The 20789-nt window shown below is 37.1% G+C and overlaps 1 protein-coding gene across 2 annotated transcripts in view; it reads left to right on the plus strand.

Moving 5' to 3' along the window:
* Nucleotides 1–7301: 7301 nt before the first annotated feature.
* SOAT1 (sterol O-acyltransferase 1) overlaps nt 7302–20789 on the plus strand; it is a 32226-nt gene continuing 18738 nt past the window's right edge. Inside the window, exons 1-2 of one of the 2 annotated variants that reach the window (XM_016205030.2) lie at nt 7302–7493; nt 19156–19214. In XM_016205030.2, coding sequence (XP_016060516.1) covers nt 7379–7493; nt 19156–19214 — 174 coding nt within the window. In that variant the 5' untranslated portion in view covers nt 7302–7378. Of the gene's footprint in view, nt 7494–18599; nt 19215–20789 lie in introns of those variants that run through there. The other variant, XM_087827922.1, reaches the window with a different exon arrangement.

A 20789-nucleotide genomic window follows, 5' to 3' on the forward strand; every position in this document is an offset into this window, starting at 1 on the left:
CAGTTGGCCGCCAGGCTGAATTCCCGTCTTACTATATGATGTCTCACCTATTGTTCTGTAATACCATTAGTGTTATAATTACATTTTAATGTCTTTTGCCAGCTAGGTTTTCACTTCTGGAGGGCACAGACTGTTGTGGTCATCTGTATCCCAGGGCTTGACACACACCTCAATAAAGTGTTTGAAATAACATTTGAAAAAAAATTTTAGGCACATTGCCTTCCCTTCTATATTTAAACTATCACAGCCTTTTTAAAATGTGTCAAGGTCACTAAAAACATGAACAAGGTCTGTATTTGTTCATGTTTTTCATAGTGTGCTCTCTTCCCATCCTGTTTTGATGCCTAGCAAACTTCTGTTTCTTCTTTGAACTCTGGCTCTAATGCCACCTCCTCCATAAGGACTTGACTTCCCTAAGTAGTTAAGTAATTATCCCTTCTCTTGACCCATCGTATGTGTGTACAGTGTAATGGGGTAGACCTCTTGTTATTATAACACATTCATCTAACATCATTGTAAAAAGAAGTGCTTAATATACATGAATTTTATTTTCAGATAATTGATTGGCACATATCTTTTAAGTGTCAGGACTTAAAAAAGATTTTTATTGCAGATTGCCTTGCCTTCTATGTTGAAACTACCATAGCCTTTTAAGGACGTGCCAAGGTCACTAACGCATGAACTTCAGCTAAGGTCTGCTTTGATACAGTGATGTATTGGGGGATGCGTAAGAAATAGAACTCCTTGACTACACTAAGAAAACAACAAAAAAACCCTGTGCTTGTTCTCTCTTTTTTTAATGTTGATTCCCACTTTTACAGTTTCCTTTCTTTACCAGTCATTTATAATTATGCTTCTGGCAGTCACTACTTTTTTTCTGTTTGAAAATGGGGACAGGATTACCCCAACATAAAGTTATTGTTAGCAATAAAGGAGGCAGTGTACACAAAGGTCTTATCAGAAAGTGAAGAAAATAGTAAGTACCCTTTAAGAGAGCTTACTAACAATTCTGATGATGTTTATTCTAATTATTTGAATTGTTTCAGAAGAATAGTCTCAAGTTTGAGAAGTTTCCAGTGGAGTAAAAAGGGTATGGCGTTTGCCAGCAAATTGTTTTTCAGAGTCTCTTAGGTAACCCAAGTTTAGAATTGGGTCATGAATGGCAGCTGTTGATGAAAAGTCTTAAGTTCTAGAATAGATCATACTTAACAATTTTAATCCCAACCTAGATAAATGTCCTAATTAACTGTTTTATATTTATCTTTTAATATTAATGGATAAAGTTAGAAAAGTGAGCATCAATTCCAACAAAGAAGTACAATTGTTTTATTTTCTTAATGCATGTGAAAATGCTTGGTACCTATTTATTAATTCATTCAGCAGATGTGTACTCAGTGTAGATGTATTCCAGGTATAGTCCTAGATACTTGGGTAAAATGGTAAACTAGACAAAATTCTACTTTTCATGGGGATTACAGTCTTGTGGGGTAGATAGATAGTAAGTGCAATAATGTGTTGGGCAATAAGTGCTTTGAAGAAAAGTTAAGTAGGGTAACAACTAAGAGTTATGGAGTGTCAGAGTGTGAGAGTATTTATTTTAGTTGAGGGAGCATCTGAACAGAGAATTTGAATGAAGTGAAGGAGAGAGCCTTGAGGTTATCTGTGGGAATGAGCTTGGCTTGCTCAAGAAATAGCAAAAGGTCAAAGTAACTAGAGTAGAGTGAGTGAGAGAATTGTAGTAGGAGGTTGAGGGTGCTGGAGGAGTGGGTGGGAGGTGAGTGGCAGATCGCAGAGGAGTTACTAGACAATGGTCAGGACTCAGAAAAATGTTTGAAGGATTTGGACCAGGGGAGTGACTTGGTCTGATTTATCTTTAAAAAGGATTACTCTGGGTGCCATGTTGAAAAATAGACCAGAAGGGAGAAAATGGAGAGAGTCCAGTAGGAGGCTAGTATAGTGAGAAGTGACAGTAGTTTAGACTGTGGTGAAGGTGGTAGATATGGTGAGAAAAGGGTAGAATTGGGTATATATTTTGAAGGCAGAGTAAAATGGACTCTGGATTGGATAAGAGAGAGTAAAGAATCAAGGATCACTTCCTAGTTGTTGTTTTTTTTTTAAATCCTGGCAAAGATTGACTGTTAGTCCCATTAACTGAGATGGGGAAGGCAGTAAGAGGAATGGAATTGGAGGGAACATCAGTAGTTCAGTTTTGGTCATGTTAAGTTTGAGATGCCTATGAGACATCTACTTGAAGTAGACCTTTGGATGTAAGCCTGGAGCTCAGAGAAGTGTGGGCTGGTATGGGGAGAGAAGGGAATTAAGAATTGGTGTGGCGGTATCAGAGTAAGTGACCTGGTGGTGTTCAGAGGGTTAGATGTTGGGAATCAGAATTACGGATGTGGTGCAGTTATTGATAACAGCAAGTTCTAGGGGAAGGTGTGACTGGGACATAGGAGCAGCTTGTTGGAGACAGGAAGAAGTCGAGGAGATCGAAGGCCAGCGTATTGGATGGATCTATCTGTACATGCATGATGAAGTAAAAAAAAGTGTGGAGGAATTAGTGAGTGAGGTGTTCACTTTCTCAGTGAATGAGGGGAGTACCAGGAGGAGAGCACATACTTGTAACGGGAGGATCGGTTTTGATAATCTGGCTGAGGTATTTAAGGAAGGAAGGGAGGAACAGTGACCTGGGGAGGAGGAGGTGACCTAGAGATTATAGGGCACAGGAGGATAACTCCCCTTCTAGGTGCTGTGTTAATGGGTGGGCAAGAAAACACTAGGGTACATGTCACATAAGGGCAGTAGTCTATGTTAGCATTTAGAAACCATGTAGCATTAATTATAGTTTGAATTTTTGACTTTGCAATAGCTCAAGTAGTTTGCCTAGCTCGTGTCCAGATTGGTACGGGGACGGATTCAGTCCTGTTTTAGCTGACTGGTCAAAAAGGTCATCTCACCTTCATCCCTCACTTGGGTGAATGCAGTAGTCTGCTCACTGGCCCCTTGCTTGCGCTCTTGACCTCGTTGTCGTCTGCTCTCTATACAGGGGCCAAAATGATCCATCTGTCTAGAGAAGGAACAGTTGAACTGGACATTACTATAATTTGCCTCCATATTTTGCGGTAACAGCTATGTACTGTTAGCTGACATGCATGGCAGGAGGAACTCAATTTAGACATCATCTTGTATTTTACCATTTATGTGAATCTAAGGATTTGGTTAGAATTGAGGTGAGCCATTTTAAGTAATAGTTATCCTTCCTAACGTTTGTACGTATGACAACAAAATGTTAATATTTTCTTGGAAACCACATGGTGTTTGAGCTGCACTTGAGGAAGTATGTAATTATGGCACTTTATTTACCCTCATCTAGTACGTCATAAAGCAAACAAGTAGAATTTGAGGGAAGACATGGCTTAATGTTTGACTACCATTTAGCATACAGGAGGTATGTGTCTAGATATCAGATCACTTGATCCTTTACACTTGGTTGTTAATAAAATGTTGGCACTTTAGTGCATATTATCATACTTTTTTGTAATGATAAACTGCAGTAGTATTTATCTTCATTTTCTAGATGAAGAAACAGATTCAGAGAGGTTGCAGGATTTACCCAAGGACATAATGGCATGACAGAGCACAGACATAAACTACCGTATTCTGATACCAAATCCTGTGTTTTCCCACTGGGTTGCAGTTCTCACTTCGTGCTAATAGAGGAATTTGAAGCCAACCGTATTAGTATAGACTCAGATAAAAAGGTTTTGTTATGAAGTTAACGTTTTCTTCTCTGACTCACTTTTAGAATAAGTAGGTCAAACTATGGCAGTGTGATTGAGCAAACTTGGTACCTGTGTTTTAGCTTTTGATATAAGGCTTTGTTCTCTAGACTAGGCTGATGGTTCCTGATTTCATGACCAAGGACTTGTTTCCTTTTTCTACAAGGTACCCAGGCTTAAATTATTTTTATTTATTTTTTTGCCTGTTAGGCATCACTTATTTGTCAAACTTGGTTTATTAAGTATTTTTTCACCTCTTAGTTAGTGCTTTTAATCAGCATGGGATAACTGATTTCTCAGTCAGTAGTCTCAGTCAAAAGCAAAGTGACATTGTTTTTGTTAGCCTGTATTGTTTGCTTTATGTGATAAATGTGTAATTGTTTTTTTCATTATTGAAATATTTGAAGTCGTTTTTGCATTCCTTTAAGAGTCTTAGGGACCCTCCACCCCCAGTTAAGAACAGTTGTAGATCTTACTGTTGAATAGGATGTGTAAAGGTGTTAACAGTAATGATGATGCTCAGTGGCCTCCTCCTAGCATATATTTTCCTCTTGATTCTCTAAATTTAGAGCACTGTATCCTTTTACTTAGGATAATGGGTTGTGGTATTAACTGATACATCCACTTACTGTACTAATGCATGCCTGCCATGCTCTGGGGACTCCCCACTAGATTTGGGGGATTCAAAGAGTAAATACCATGTAGTCCCTGTCTTTGAGGAGCTTATACTAGTGCAAGAGGGAGATAATATTGTTACCTGAGTATAGTAGTAAGTGTTAGTCACAGGGTGCAGTGGGAGCTCAGAGAATGTGAGATGTCAGGTGGTGGTCAAAGGAACCTTAGCGGAGGACACAGGTCAGGCAATCCTGTGATTGCAGGATGGGCTGTGGAATCTGGTAGTTCTGGTTTTCAGTCCCAGTTCTGCTGTTGGAAAATCATATGATTTGGGGCAAATTAAATCACTTCCCTAACTATATTTTTCTCATCTGTAAAATGAGGATAATACCTACCTTCTAAGTTTGTAAAGATTTACTAAGAAAATGGAAAAGATTTAGCAGCACAGTGCCTGGTAGGTACATAATAGCTGCTCACCAAGTCAAAGCTGTTGCTGTTCCTCCTGTTGTTCCTGCTGCTGCGGCTGTGACTCTTACTTTGAAGGGTGAGTAGGGTTAGCTAGATAAAGAACAGGCAGGGGAGCGTGGGCTTTCTAGAGACAGGAAAGAGGATAATAGAAGACATGGTGATCAAATACATTATTTGAGGAATAAAATCATAACACCTACCTTAAAGGTTATTCTTTTTGCAAATTTCAATCTCTGTTGTTTCCTTCCCTGATTTCTTCTCAACTTTTTTAAAAAATATATCTTTATTGATTTCAGAGAGAGGAAAGGAGAGGGAGAGAGGGATAGAGACATCAATGATGAGAGAGTCACTGATTGAGCCCACAACCCGGGCATGTGCCCTGACCGGGAATCAAACACCGATCCCCTGGATCCTAGGTCGACGCTCAGCTGCTGAGCCACGCCCGGCTGGGCTCTTCTCAACTTCTTGATGTCTGTCTTCGAGGGCATCCCTCAGAATTTAGTTGTGTGCTCTCAAGTCTCTGATCTTTTTTATTGGAGAACTAGATGCACTTCTGGCTTCCTCCTTCACTGTCACAGAAATTACTTGCAGATTTATCAGTTGCTCTGACCTCTTTCCTAGATTCCTCTTAATTGGATCTTGTTGGTCTCCTAAAATTTCTACTTGACATATGTATGTACTCTTCCATAATTGCTTAATTTGTTCAAGTTCAGAAAAAATTGGAAGGGGACTCATCTACATTTGTCAGATTTTTACTTTGTCAAGCAGTGATATTTAAGAAAACAAACCCTCCATGTACCACATTTTATATAGAAAAGGATATTTTAACCTGAAAGTATAGAGTGATTATAATCTTAGAATTTAAAAATATGTAGCTTTAAAAATAATGTAGTGAGCACTTTATTATTTTTCTTTTTGCTTCACACTACTGAAAACTTTATACATAGTGAAACACTGCTTTGGAGTAAATCTTTTTCTGTCTTGACATCGATCTGTCCAAAATTTGACTTTGATCATATTTTTTAGTGCTTAAACTGGCTCACCACTGCCTAACTGAAAAAAAAAAGCCTAATTTCTTGGGCCTTTACAGTTTGATCCCAGCTCTCTTTTCTAGTCTTTCCCCTCATCATATTTCTCTTTTATCAACTTAAAAAAATTGAAATAGTGGTGTTTATAGTTCGGATTGGATCCCGGTTCAAATCTGGTCTTGTCATTAGCTGTGTGGTCTCTGCAGATTACTGTAATGAGAAGGAGGAAAGCAGCTCTTGGCATCTGAGAGCTTCACAGGGGGGCTGTCAGCTAGGCCTTGGTGTTGCTCTGAGGTAGCCCAGCACTAAAAGCTAGTTCTCGGTGTCCTGTTGAAAACAATTTGACTGACCATCAACATCAGAAAAGGCCATTCTGTGACCATGATGGATCAAGACAAAAACAAGGCCATGCCATTATCATGTCTGAACACAAACAAAACATGATCATTTTCCAAGTCACAAAATTCCCAGCACCCTCCTTCCCAGACTAATATCAGTGATGGTTTCTGCTTTACCAGTTCCAGCTTTAGTCCCCTTTAGGGAGCCTTCTATAAAGATTTGTTGAGAAACTCAGTCATAGCATTGTCTTGGCTTTCTCACAGCACCCAAGCCACAGTGAACTTCTGCTTTATACTCTCACCCAAAATCACCTAGCTAAGTCCCAAATCCTAAATAAGTCATTTCTAATACTTCCGTACTGAGTCACTCCACAGTTTCCCATGGTGTGTGTTCCTAATAAACCCAACTTAGGCAACTGCAGCAGATATGTTCCTGATGTGGGGGTGGAGGGCATTGACAGTAACTACTTTGAGCCTTACTTTTTCTCATTTGTGAACCGGGACTAATATCTGTTTTGCAGAATTGTTATGCAGATTAGTTGGGAAACCAGCAAGCACCTAGCAGAGTCCTTGAACTTAGTAGATACTCAACAAAAGTTTGTTTCTCCTGTCTTGTAAAGTGGTCTGATCAGTTGTGATCTCTTGAACAGGGCTCCTTGTTTTAACCCTTTCTTACTCATGAGCGCTCTGATCTCATTCCTTCAAGACAGTACAGATACCTTCTGTTCTGTGAAACCTTTACATCTTTTAGTTCTCTCTTCTATCTCTGACCTTCAGATATTTATTGTTTTTACCATTTACTTGACTTAACAACCTTACTGTACCTTGTGGCATCTTTGTACTTACCTTTTGTTATTGAGTTCTTAATTTTTCATATACTTATACCTTGTTTGTTCAATTAAATTGTTCTTAAGAATGAGGGCTATGTTTAAATAAGAGCCTTTGAAACCAGTCAGTTTGTAGGGAACAGATTTCTTCACATTTGTTATAGTATTTTATACTCAGAAAATGCTTAAACATGATCAAAGTGAAACAGAAGGAAGAGAATATACCATCATTTTTTACCTCCTCTAAATAGTGATACTGTGAAGTTTGCCTAAACCAGATCCTTGGTTCAAAACCTTTTGCACCTTCTTTCCTAGGTAACACAATGGTGGGTGAAGAGATGTCTCTGAGGAAACGGCAGCCGAAGTCCAGTGACAATCCTGAAGAAGAGGAAGACCAGGGAAACTCTGCAAAGCAGTCCCCAGAAACAACTAGTAATGGTGAGGCTTTTAATTATTACTTTTTTTGGAGGTGAATTAATGAAATAGAGAACAAATTCAGTGTTCTAGAACAGGGATTACCATCTCTTTATTATAAATGGATATGCTGGTAGGCACTGTAATGATGCAGAAGGGAAAAATATACTGATAAAGAGAATATAAAGGAACACCAATTTAATTGTCAGTCACAACCACCTTAGACACTATTGGTAACACAGCACATCTCATAGAGGTGAGCTTTACTGATGTAAGTGCAGTTTGCAATGTATACCTTAATGTAGTATTTATATTATATAGAATTTTATGTAATGAATAAATTAGAAAATAAGCTCTTAATTAATTCAGTGAACATTTTTTGGGTATCTATTTTGTTTTAGATACCATTCATCCATTTATTCATTCCTTCAACCACCTAACCTACCAATAATTATTGGTGCCCTGCTAGGTGCTGAGGCTTATAGCAGTGGTCGATACAGATGAGTTTGTCCTCTTGGAGCTCCTAGTTAAGTAAACGAGAAACACTCCCTCTGCAGTTAACATAGATTATTATGAATAAATGCTACTGATTACTCTCTTAATAGATGTAATGAGCATGAGAGTAATAACCAGGATAACCTAGTTGAGAACCAAACTGTAAATCTTAGGAGAGGTAGAAAGATTAGAAATTTTTATTGTTATACCCAAGTCTGTTTAACACACGAATACAGAGATGAGTAGGACATAGTGCTTGTTGTTAAGGTCAAGGTGTGTGCTTAAGACTGATACACCTGTAAACACAGCTCCAACTGATGTCATCTATTGCATCAGGCTATTTATTTTTGCAATGAGATTTGTATAGGTTTCAGTTTAACAAGGATTTGAAAGTTTGAGACTTGTTTGGTTAACACATACGGGTGGAACTAGGAGACAAGTTGTCTCACATCCTGGACTTCTTAAATAAAGAAACATTTTTTTGCTTTTTCTGCTTAAACTTAATTGTAAATATCAAGCAGCTGGATCCTCAGAAAAACGTTTCTGCTTAAGTTTGCATAATGAAATTGATTGCTATACTCTTAATTAGCTATTTATGAAACATTTGTACTGCATATGGGCTAGTTTCAGTGTGATATAAAATGGGAAATTTGAGCCAACCTTGGGTAGAAACATTCCCCTTTCATAATTTAGGGACTGGGCGAGAATCCATTTTGTTTGACGTAGAGTCAAAAAAATTGTTTTTTATTGAAACTTTCTCTCACCAGATACCATTTTCTCTTTTTGCCGTGATTTTTAAAAAGTGTTTAAATTACTCTAATTTCTACATATTTTCAGTATTCCTTATTGTTTTAGCTGATTAAGATTTAATCATTCCAGGTTTTAAAAATTGAATTTTTAAGCTTGAATCAAGTCTGACCTCCTTCTTGGTTTAGTGTAAGTAATGCTGATCTGGAAATTGACTGTGTTTCTCTAGTTGCTTAAGTATTTGTTTGCTTTTCACTTTGGGGAATAAGCAGATGGGTAAAATGCAGCCTTTGAGTTTTAAGGGCTTAAATCTCAAAGACTTAAGGACACCAAGCCATGCTAGTTAGTGTGGCCCACCAACCAGGATCAGGGCATCTGCACCACCTGGTAGCTTATTAGAAATGTCCCACCTCACATTTATTGAATGCAGTTTCATTTTAATATTCCCAGGTGACTCACATGCAGGTTAAAGTTTGAGACACACATCTTAGTGGCACTTTGCAACTGGGGTGTGTATTAGGGCCTTTCAGAGAAACACAACCAATAGGATATATGTAGGTACATAGAAAGATTTATCATGAGGGATTGGCTCAGTTGGAGGCTAAGTCCCATAATCTTCTGTCTGCAGACTGGAGGCTCAGGGGAGCCAGTGGTGTAGTTCTAGTCTAAACCTTAAGTGTGAAGTCCTGAGAATCAGGGCTGATGGTCTAAGTCCCAGTCTGAAGGACCGAGAAACTGGAGCACCATTGTCCCAGGGCAGTTCAAGTAAGAGAGCCTACATGTCTTTCCTTTGCCTTTCATTCTGTTCAGACCCTCTGGCATTGGAGAGGGTAATCTTCACGCAGTCTACGGATTCAACTGCTTATCTCTTCTGGAAACACCCTCACAGACACACCCAGAAATAATGTACCAGCTATCTGGGCTTCCCTTAGCCCGGTCAAATTGACACACAAAGTTAACCATCAAAGATTGTGCAGGAGAATTACCTGTAGAATGAAAAGAAACCATCCAACAAACAAAAACAGCTTCTTGGACCCCATTATAGATCTACTGAGTCAGAATCTCAAGGGGAGGGTCCAGGAATGTTAAGTTTGGAAAAGCTAGCTGGGCATCGCTGGTTGCAAATCACTAGTATCAAGAACTCTGAGACTTAGCTAGAACTACCTTGTGATATATCACTTTGACAGAACCCCAAGGACTTTTCTTCGTTAAACTCCGCGTATATAAATCTTGAGTTCTTATTCTGTGGTTTATGATTCTAGTAACTGTGGGTGGGGTGACTTTATGTCCTAATTTGGTCTCAGTTTTTACCTGTGTCCCGAGTAATTCTTCGTAGTGTCTGGTGTTCTCAGAAGTGCCCCAGTTTGTTAGATAAATTATATGGTTACCCAGCCTTTGGGTTATTGAATTAATAGTGACCATTATAGTGATTTTACAGTATGTAGTTCACATTTTCACAAAAGTATGCTTAGTTTATCCAGTGCCTATTAGGTGAAATTATGATTAGTTAGCTTGTATTTTGTTGCATTTGTTTGAAATAATACCAGTTCTGAAAATAACTTTTTGTCTAAATTGAAAATGTTATTATCTGATTTTAAAAGTAATACACGCTAATCAAAAAGCTTTTATTGTGCTATGGGATGTATATGCATTAAAGTGTTCAATTAATTCAAAATGTACAAAAAAGATAAAAAAGCAGAAATGACTCAAAATTCCGTCATTGAGAAATGAATATATGTCCTTCAGAGATATATAATTCCCACAAATAAGTAACATTTTACATAAATAGAATATTTTACATGCTGTTTAGTAACTGGGGTCTTTAAGACATTGTAGATGGCTTCCCATTGTCAAGTAATAGATGAGTGGCTATAAAGTTTTGTATTTTGCACATGTCATAGACAATTTACTTGTTTCTCTGATGAATATTTAAGTGGTTTCTTTTTTTTTCTGCTATAAAGAAATGGTAATGAATATCTTTACATATTTGTCAGATGCCTAAAGAAGATTTGCATGTTTAAAGGATGTTATTTTAAAGTATTTATTTTGATACATAGTACTGGATTGCAACATTTACCTTATAAACTTACCCTGTGTGTTTTTGTTGTTACTATGCCTGTTTAATTTTTGTTGTTGCCTGTTTCAATTTTAAAAACCTTATTTCTTCCTTACTATCTCTTTTCCTGACCGTGTACCTATCATTTCTACTCTTTTTCATTTGCACGTCTTGTAATACGCTGTGAAATGGTTTGTTCTAGAAGTAAATAAAAATGAGGACCCTGCATAACTTGATAGGAAAAGCTAAATTTTAGAATCTTACCTAGACCTAGTATTCTGCCACTGGCCCGTTCTGCCTGTGTCCTAAATGTGGAAATACGGTTTGAGTGGAGATGAGCTTAAGTCTGTCTTTTCTCCTCCTTTTCTTTCCTCCTCTTGGTCCCCTTCCTCTTCCCTTCTCCTCACGTGGCCCCTTCTCCTCTTCCTCTTTTTTCCTTCCATTTCTTCTAATGTATTTTATTGGTATAATTCACAAACCATAAAATTCACCATTTTCAGGTGTTCAATTCAGTGGTTGTCAGTGCATTTACGTTTTACAACCACATTGGGAAAATTTCCGGAGTTGGACACTTCCTGGAGGATGGTGCCCTAGAGACCAAAGAAAGAGGCCCGAGCTCCAAAATAAATGTAAGGGAAGCAAGACAAAGCAGGGTGTTGGATGCCAGCAAGAAGGTGGATCCCCATGTACTGCACGGAAAGGGGCTGCAATCTGATACATAGAGCCTCCAGGTGGAACACAGGTGGCTTGCGGCCAGGTGGTTAAGAGCTGTATATTCCAAGGCAGTAACAGTCTAATGGACCTACTTTGTAAGAATACTCCTTTCAGGTGATACAGGCTCATACCTCTCTGGGTGCACTGGCTGTCACTGAGAGCAGCTTGCTTCTTAAGATGGTATCCTTCATGCCAAGCCACAGAAACCTAACAAACTGTCATCATTGTTTAATTACAGAACATTTTTATCATCTCCAAAAGGAACTCCATTCCCTTTAACAGTCCCTCTCCATGCTCCCCTTCTCCCAGCCCTGGCCTCTACTCATCTATTTCCTGTCACTTTGGATTTGCCGATTGTGGGCATTTTATATAATGAGAGTCATAGAATATGTGATCTTTTGTATCCGGCTTCTTTCACATAGCATGTTTTCCATGTATCAGTTACTCCATTCTTTTTTTTATGGCTGAACAATATTCCAGTGTATGGATATACTTACTACATTTTGTTTATTAGTTATTTATCATTTGGTTGTTCGGGTTGCTTATAGTTTTTGGCTATTAGGAATAATGCTGCTGTGAGCAGTGGTGTGTGAACATACGTTGTCACTTCTCTTGGGTATATTCCTAGAAGTAGACTTATTGAGTCATGGTAAATCTGTGTTTAACTTTTTGAGGAACTACCAAACTTTTCCAAAGCAGCCACCCCATTTTATATTCCCACCAGCAAGGTGTGAGTGTTCCAATTTCTTCACATCCTCACTAATACTTGTTATTATCTGTCTTTTGATGATAGCCACTTCACATCTACCAAATGAAGCGGTATTTCATTGTGGTTTTGAATTACATTTACCTGATGGCTAATGGTATTGAACATCTCTTCATGTGCTTATTGGCCATTTGTATATCTTTGGAGAAATGTCTTTTAAGTCCTTTGTCTATTTAAAAATTATTATATTTTTAATTTTTAATTGTGGTAAGAACTAACCTAACAGAATTTGCAATCCTAACCATTTTAAGTATTTAGTTCAATAGTGTTAAGTAGGTTCACATTGGCGTGCAACAGATCTCCAGAACTTTTTCATCTTGTAGAACTGAAACTGTGTCTATTGAACAACTCATTTCCCCTGGAACTGTAAGAGAATAAATTTCTGTTGTTTTAGGCCACCAAATTTGTAATAATTTGTTATAGCAGCCACAAGAAACTAATATACCATCCTAACAATATCAAATCTATCAATCCATGAACATGGGATGTCTTTCAGTTTATTCAGGTTTTTAATATTTTTCAAGAATGTTTTATAGTTTTCAGAATGAAAGTTTTACATTTTTTTGTTGAATTTATTCCTAAGTATTTTGTTCCTTTTGATGCTGTTGTACATGGAATCGTTTTCTTAATTTCATTTTCTCATTGTTTGTTGCTATTATATAGAAATGCATCTGGTTTTTGTGTTTTGATACTGTATCCTGTAACCTTGCTGATCCTATTTTTTTTTTTTTTTAATCCTCAGCCAAGGACATGTTTCCATTGACTTTAGAGAGAGAGGGAAGGAGAGAGAGTGAGAGAGAAACATTGATTGGCTGCCTCCTATATGTGCCCCGACTGGGGATTGAACCTGGAACCTAGGAATGTGCCCTGACCTAGAATCAGACCCACAACCAGTGGTGTAATGATGTATGGGATGATGCTCCAACCAACTGAGCCACCTGGCCAGGGCTGAACCTATCTTTTCAGTCTAATAGTTTTTGTAGTATTTTCTATATATATGATCATTCTGCCTGCAAATAATAGTTATTTGTGGGTTTCTGTAGATGCCCTTTATCAGATTGAGAAGTTCCCTGCCTTCTCATTTACAGGTTATACTTATCCTTGACTACTTTTTATTTTGCTACTTTGTTCATTTGATAGCTAATTAATGTATAATAATAACAATCACTAACAGGTTTATCGCATGCCAGGCACTGTTTTAAGTGTTTTTACAAGTGTTAACTTAGTATATTATATTTCTAGTCAAGTTTGGTGTTGAGATATATATAAATATCTCAACATAAAGAACCACATACCTTTTGTAACAGATTTCGAAAATCCCTTGGCAAAAATATGAAAAAAGTATCATTGTTATTTTGTAATATTGCCCCTTCATCCAGTATATATGCATCTAATCATAAAACTGACCAGTCCACATAGAGCTTTTATCAACTGAATAGGTTGAGGGTACATTTTCCTCCTCTTAGGATGAAAGCAAAGCATGTTTGTTTTAGAGAAAGCAGATAAGCAAAAGTTCAAGTGTTTGTGATTTTTCCTTGAATTCATTACAAATTGTTTTTAGGTCAAAGGGAATGCATATTTATAAGATGATTTGGGTAAAGATTGCCAGATTGTCCTCTGGAAATTTTGCACTCCCAGTGGCAATATGGAAGTGCCTTTTACTTCAAATTTTTTCAGTCTTGGATGATGTGACCTTTTGGGTACACTCTATGGCATTCTGAAAGATGAAAAATTCCACTAACTTGAAAAATGCTTTGTACAATGAGAGATAACATAATTATCAGCAGAAATAAAGTTATTGAATATTAATTAGTACTTTTTATAGCTTTTAAGGTCAAAAGAATGAGATTGAATATCTTAGTTCATTACAGGAAGATTAGTCAAAAGAAATGGAAGATATTAGCTGATACTTTCTTTGACAGCTTTTAAAACTTTTTCAAAAAAGAATTATGCTAAAAAATCAGCCCAAAAAGGTTTCAGATTCTAACAGGGCCAACCAAGTATTGTCAATGATTATTTTTTTCCTGGGGTGGAATGTATTTGAGGCAAATCTGTCTTTTAGGAGAACTGCTAAAAAATCACTTGGGTACAATTTTCTCCAGGCATAATGGGTACGTTCAGTCTTAAATAATGGGACTTGAAGAATAACTTGACTATTTTGAAAGAAAAGGAGGTCTATGATATGTTTTGCTTCTAATGAGATACTCTTCCTGGTTTTATCTCTATGTGTGGCCAAGACCTGGTACAGGAATATAATCATAAATCATAATGATATTTGAATGGGGAAAATATTATACAGTCCACTTTATGGCAGTGTTTTAAGGTGTAGTTGCAAGAAATATGTATGGATAAAATGTTTGAGGAAAGAGCTTGTATTTTTAAATCTTTTTATTGTTCTATCAAGAACATTCTTGGCCCTGGCTAGGTAGGTAACTTAAGGTGTTTAGAGCAGTCTTCCTGATATGCCAGGGTTGCAGGTTTCATCTCCAGTCAGGACACATACAAGAAGCAACCATTGAATGCATTAGTAAGTGGAACAACAAATCGGTATTTCTCTCTCTGTGTCTCTCTCCCTAAAATTAGTAATTTTTAAAAAAAAGGAAATTCTGGAATCTAGTTTTAATAACTTTATCAAAAGATAAATCTTGGAATTCTAGGCTCTTAGAATAAGAATTGGTCTTAGCTCTCATTTAATTATGCCCTTACATACAACACGTGCATCTGATATTAAAGTCTGGTTACTATGCCTTGCAGCTTACAGGTTAGTCTAGTGTCATTAAGCACCTTTGATCTATGTATGTATAAGGCAGTGTACCAGGTTTGCTAGTAGTTCAGAAAAATAAGACACTAAAACAAAGCAGCCCAATGTTATAGATAGGAGTTAAGTAAGTTATAGGAGACTAACAGGGTGAGGTGTTCCTTGCTTTAGAATAGAAGGAAGTCTCACAGAAGTAGAATTTGAGTTTGGCCTTTGAAGAAGAGATTGGGGAGGGCTTTTAGGCCAGAAGAATGTATGAGTTTGCAAAGGCATGGAGTTTAAGACCGTATAGATTATGTGTATGGTGTTTTGTTTACTTTTAGAGAGGATTGCTGGGTGGTCGGGTAGTACAAATGCATTTGTATATTGTTTTCATGGATAGGAAGACAAAATTGGAAAGGCCAGGAGGAAGTGAGAAGATAGGGCTTGAAGTCTTACTGTATATGTAGTCATTGACTGACTGCCTACATACGTGGATGGGGACTTATAGCCTGCCAGTGCTTAGATTTCCTCTTGCAAAAGAAAGGAGAGCAAATGTGAAGCACTGTTTACAATATGTAGCATTAGGTTCATTAAGGTATTATTTTGTCTTCTCACTGATGGTGCTGGCAATGTTCCTGTCCTAGATCCTTAGGTAGCTTTACAATTCTCTGCTATATAATAAATCAATTAAGAATTATAAACTACATGAAATCTTTTGGGGTATTTTTAGTTTTTTACATGAAATCTTTTAATATTTCTACCAGAAAATCTCTCTTTTGGTTTAAAAATAGGATCATATGATGTTGTAAAAGTTTAATGGTAATAAGGCTAATTCTCTTATTGCATGTGCTGTATGGGCAGCCCACACTGCTGATACAGGTGTGTGATAAAAGAAATGCAAGATATTTTGATTTCATTAAAAAAATTGCTGAGCCCTGGTAGGTATTTCCCAGTGGTTAGAGTTCCAGCCAGCACACTGAAGGGTCATGGTTTCAATTCCTGGTCGGGTCACATGCCTGGGCTGCGGGTTTGATCCCCAGTTGGAGGCGTGCAGGAGGCAGCCAATCAATGATGACTCTCATCATTGATGTTTCACCTCTCCCCCTCTCCCTTCCTCTCTCTGAAATCAATAAAGATATATTTTAAAAAATAAATAAATAAAAATGTTACACCAATTTACATTCCCATCTGTGTTGTTACCCCATACTCTTGCCAATGTGCTTTACCAGTCTTTTTTTAAACTTGCAATTTGATGGGTGAAAAACACATAGCATATATTGGTTCTCATAAATTATAAGTGAGGTAGGGAACTTTTAAAATATATTTATTGACTATATATGTTTTTCTTTAAAAGCCCTATTCATATCCTCTGTCCATTTTTGTTCCCTATTTGGTGGCTATTATTTTTCTTTTCTTTTTTGAAAGAGTTCTCTATTAAGGAAATTAATCCTCTGGTTATTGTATAGTGTATTTTTTAACTAGCTATTTTCTTTTGACTTTGCTTATGGTATGTCTTGCCACATTTAGTTTTTATGTAGTCACATATTTGATTACTTTTAGTTTCTTGTCATGTTAGAAGTCATCTAAGATTATGAAAAAAGACATTTTTTATTTATGGTTTTTTAGATTGAAATATTTGATCCATTTGAAATTTATTTTGAATAATGAGTTAGGGATCAAATTTTATAGTTTTTCAAAACGGCTAGCCAGTTGTTTCAATATTGTTAACTCTCCTTTTCTGTAGGAGTATTTGTATACTGACCCTTGTTTCTAGTTCAGATTCCATTTCTTTACAGTAATGCAGACATGTCATTAGTTGAGAATTTTGGAAGGTCTTTGAGGTCAGTGAAACAATAAAAGGTGATAGATGGACTATACTATTTTATCCCCCTTTTTTGTTTTAAAAATAGATAAGCATCTTTCAAGGAATAGTTCTAAATCCAACCATCCTCTGGACATAAAGGTGACTTTCACCTGATTTTTAGATGACTGATATCTCTGGAGGGCAAGGCGAGGCTGGGATGACCTTCTTTTAAGGCAGCGATTTTCAAGCTTTTTCATATCACGGCCCACATAAACTAATTGCTAAAATTCTGCAGCACACCAAAAAAAAATATTTTTTGCTGATCTGACAAACAAAAGAAGGTATAATTTTGATTCATTCACACTGAATGGTTATTGTTGTGTTGGCTGTTGTCATTTTTTTATTTGACAATTTAAGGGAAAAGAGGTCAGTGCCCCTAGTAGTCAGTATTGCATGTTTTAAAAATTCTTGCAGCACACCGGTTGAAAAGCGCTCTTCTGAGGCATAATCAATGAGAAAATGATTTTTTAGAAAATGGTTAGGGTTTTAAAATGAGTTTGAACTTCTAGGCAATAAAAACCTGTTAGTGCCTACGCACTAACTAGCTAATTCTGTACTTGCTACAAACAAAGAATATGTTTGTTAAAGAGCTGAAATGAAAAAATTGTTATTAGTCACTGCTTAGTACTCCTTAGTCATCTTTGGGAATTTAGTCACTATGGGCCTTGATTGTTTTTATTTTTATTTTTAACTTTTTGTATGATACATGTTGCATGACTGGGGGCAAAAGACCCCTAGTTTTGCTTCAGCGCTCAATTACTTACTGGCCATGTGACTTGTGGGCAAGATGTTCAATTTCTTTGAATCTTAGTTTCTTCATTTTTAAAATAGACATGAAGCCAGCTCTATTGCTTGTTTACTGGGTTGTCATAACGGATAAATGATCTGATGCATGATAAATTGTTCATAAATGTTGACATTTGTAGCAGGTTTAATGAGGATGAGAATTTAGGAATTTGGGCTCCATTGTGACTCCAGAAAAAGTTGCAGAAGTGGGCTGGGAATGCGCTGCTAGTGAGAAGGTGAAGGTGGGAGGTGCAAACCACTCTGCTGGTGTTAGCGGAGAATTGTGCGGGTGAAATTTCTCTGTTGCTAGTGGGAGTGAGGTTCTTGGGGCGCTGCTGGAATAAGAATTTCCGGAAGCCCTCACTGGAGGATGAGGTGTGGTAGAAAGCTCTATTTGTCTGGTGTTACATCCCTTGACTTCTACAGGGTCAGTTCCCTTAAACCAGTCCTGGAAAAGGTGCAGATGGAGATCCAGCAGCGTTAAAAGTAAAGCCATTCCACAATTTCTTCAAGAATTATTCAAAATAAATTTAATGAGAACCTTTTAACCAAGGCATTAAACAAAGCTTGAAATGAACTCTACCCAGTTTTATTAAAAGAGCAGGCATTAATTAAATCAGCTGCTTAAATTACAATAGTACCATGACTCAGTATGAAAATAAGAAACTGTCTATAAATATGTGAGTAATAAATCACAATATTCAGTTTATATGGGAGTCATACAGAGCAAATTTTCATAAAAACAAACATTTTAATAGTTTTTAAATGTTTTTTTAAATCATGAAAAATCCTCAAGTCAGATTAATAATTGATTTATTTATTAATGCCTCAATTAATCAACTTAAATATTACAAAGCTATACTACTATAACTTGTTATATGTTTTTTATTAAGCCATTCTAATGCATAGGAAGTGATATTTCATTGTAGTTTTGATTTGCATTTCCCTCATGACCAGTGATGTTGAGCATCTTTTCATGTGGTATTGGCCATTTGTATATCTTTCTTGGAAAAATGTCTCTTCAGGTACTTTGCCTATATTTAAATTGGATTATTTGTCTTTATTATGGAGTTGTAAGAATTCTTTTTATATAGTATGGCTACAAGATCCTGATTAGATTTGCAAATTCTACCCCCCCCCTTCCGTGGCTTGTCTTTTTAAATTTTGAAGCCCAATTTATCTATTTTTTAAATGTTGCTTGTGCATTTTATTAGTCACAGTTGCAAGGTCCATTTAGAGAATCTAATTTCCCATGCTGTCAGAATTGTATCTTATCGCATCATACGCTTAATATAGTTGTAATTACTGTGTGTACATATAGTAGTTTTGCTTTCCTACTTAGCACTTTTATGTATAAATTTCCTTCTGTTTATATTACCCCTGCTTCATTCAAGAGCTGCCGTGTTTGTGGTTGTGCTGTAGTTTATGTTCTTTTCTGCTTGCTTGTTTTTCAGCTTCATGACTTAAATAGTGTTGATATCCATCAACTTAAAAGTTATATATATATTTTATCCTTAGGCCGGGTTGACATGAAAGAGTTGATAGCAAAGAAGAAACAGTTGACAGCAGAGGCAGAGGTAAGTAACTCCCTCTTCCAGAAACAAAAATGTAGAGTGTTAGGGTAAAGAGTTTTGTTCAGTAAATTTTTAATGCTAAAGTGCTTAAAGAATTATTTCCCTTTTTTATCAGTTGACATTGGCTTTCTGTGGAACATAAGGTCTGCCCCTTATCATCCCACATAGGAACCAGGTTGGCCTTTTCTCTTCTATCCCATTTGTCACTGTCACTTTTCTGACTTTTACCAGGGAAACTTGGTTTTAGTGAAGCATATTACAGTTGAATTTCTATATGAATGCCTGTGTAGGTACTTTGTGAAAATAGCAAGTTTCATAGAAATCATAGGCCTCCAGTAAACGTTCAGTCTGAATCCAGAAGCAGATTCCCTGTTAAGGATGCAGAGGAAATATCAACTAAGAAGCAGCGTGGAGCCATTTCAAGCCAGGTAGACAGTTCTGCAAGTCAGAATTGAGCAGGGCCTCAGGAAATTCTGGAGGACAAAGAACAATTTTTAAAAATGTTTAACACCACGTGTGCTTGAGCATAAGTTGGCTTCAAATCCAAGGCAGCCTCCCTTTTTTCTGAGACGATTACTTCCAGAGTTTATTGGCCAACATGGGTATCTAAATATCTAATGTTGTAGATGAAATAGCCCTGTTTTTATCTATTAATTTAGTTACATGTGCATGCATGCACATATGCATTTATTTAGAATAACAAATTTAGATATTTTTATTTTTAGCATCATATTTATATGGGGTTCTTGGACCCAATTCTAACATGGGAGCGTGGGTTCCTTCCACACCAACAAGCAATTCTTGGATGCCAGCGAGGTGTCCCAAAAATTCAACTAAATTCTGACACTGTCTACCTGGAGGTGAAAATCAGATTCCGCACGTAAAGGGCTGTCTCACAAGACTGCCCTCCCTGTCAGATGCTGGAAGTAAGTTCAGGTTATTTGTGCTTTTGACATCTGGCTATAGGTTGGAGGCTCCAGCGGTCCCCTACAACTCAGAATGCCAGTCACAAGTCCAGGTTGTCACCTGTACTTCTAACTCACAGAACTCAGGAAAACCTGTTTACTATTAGATTACCAATTCATTACGAAGGATACGAATCAACATCCAGATGAAAAGTTATATAGGGCGAGGTCCTGAACAAAGGAGTATATGTCCTTAGGGCCTGGCAGGTGGACGCATTCTGGTTCCCCAACATGTACGGCTAACAAGGTGTCCTGCTGGGTTTTTATGGAGGTAGGGATGGGAACTGAAAGTTCCAAACCTCTAATCACGTGGTTGGTTCTCCTGGCAACCCAGTTGTCACTCATCTGTATTAGACAATTTCCCCCTAATCTCTAAAGTGAGAATATTGGACTAGCTGTTTCCAAGTTCCCCTTCAGAAATAACATTCTGTGTCATAATTGTGTAGCTGACTTAAACTTCAGCTCCTACTTCACTATTTCTATAGATCTTATTGGGCAGCTCTTTTGGCTCCACAGGCCTAGTGTTGTTAGATAAAATACAGTATGCCTAGTTAAATTTGAATTTCAGATAAACAACAAATAGTTTTTTAGTCGTCATGCATTGCTCAAGACA

Source organism: Miniopterus natalensis, chromosome 19, assembly GCF_054644295.1.
Source record: "Miniopterus natalensis isolate mMinNat1 chromosome 19, mMinNat1.hap1, whole genome shotgun sequence".
NCBI lineage: Eukaryota > Metazoa > Chordata > Mammalia > Chiroptera > Miniopteridae > Miniopterus > Miniopterus natalensis.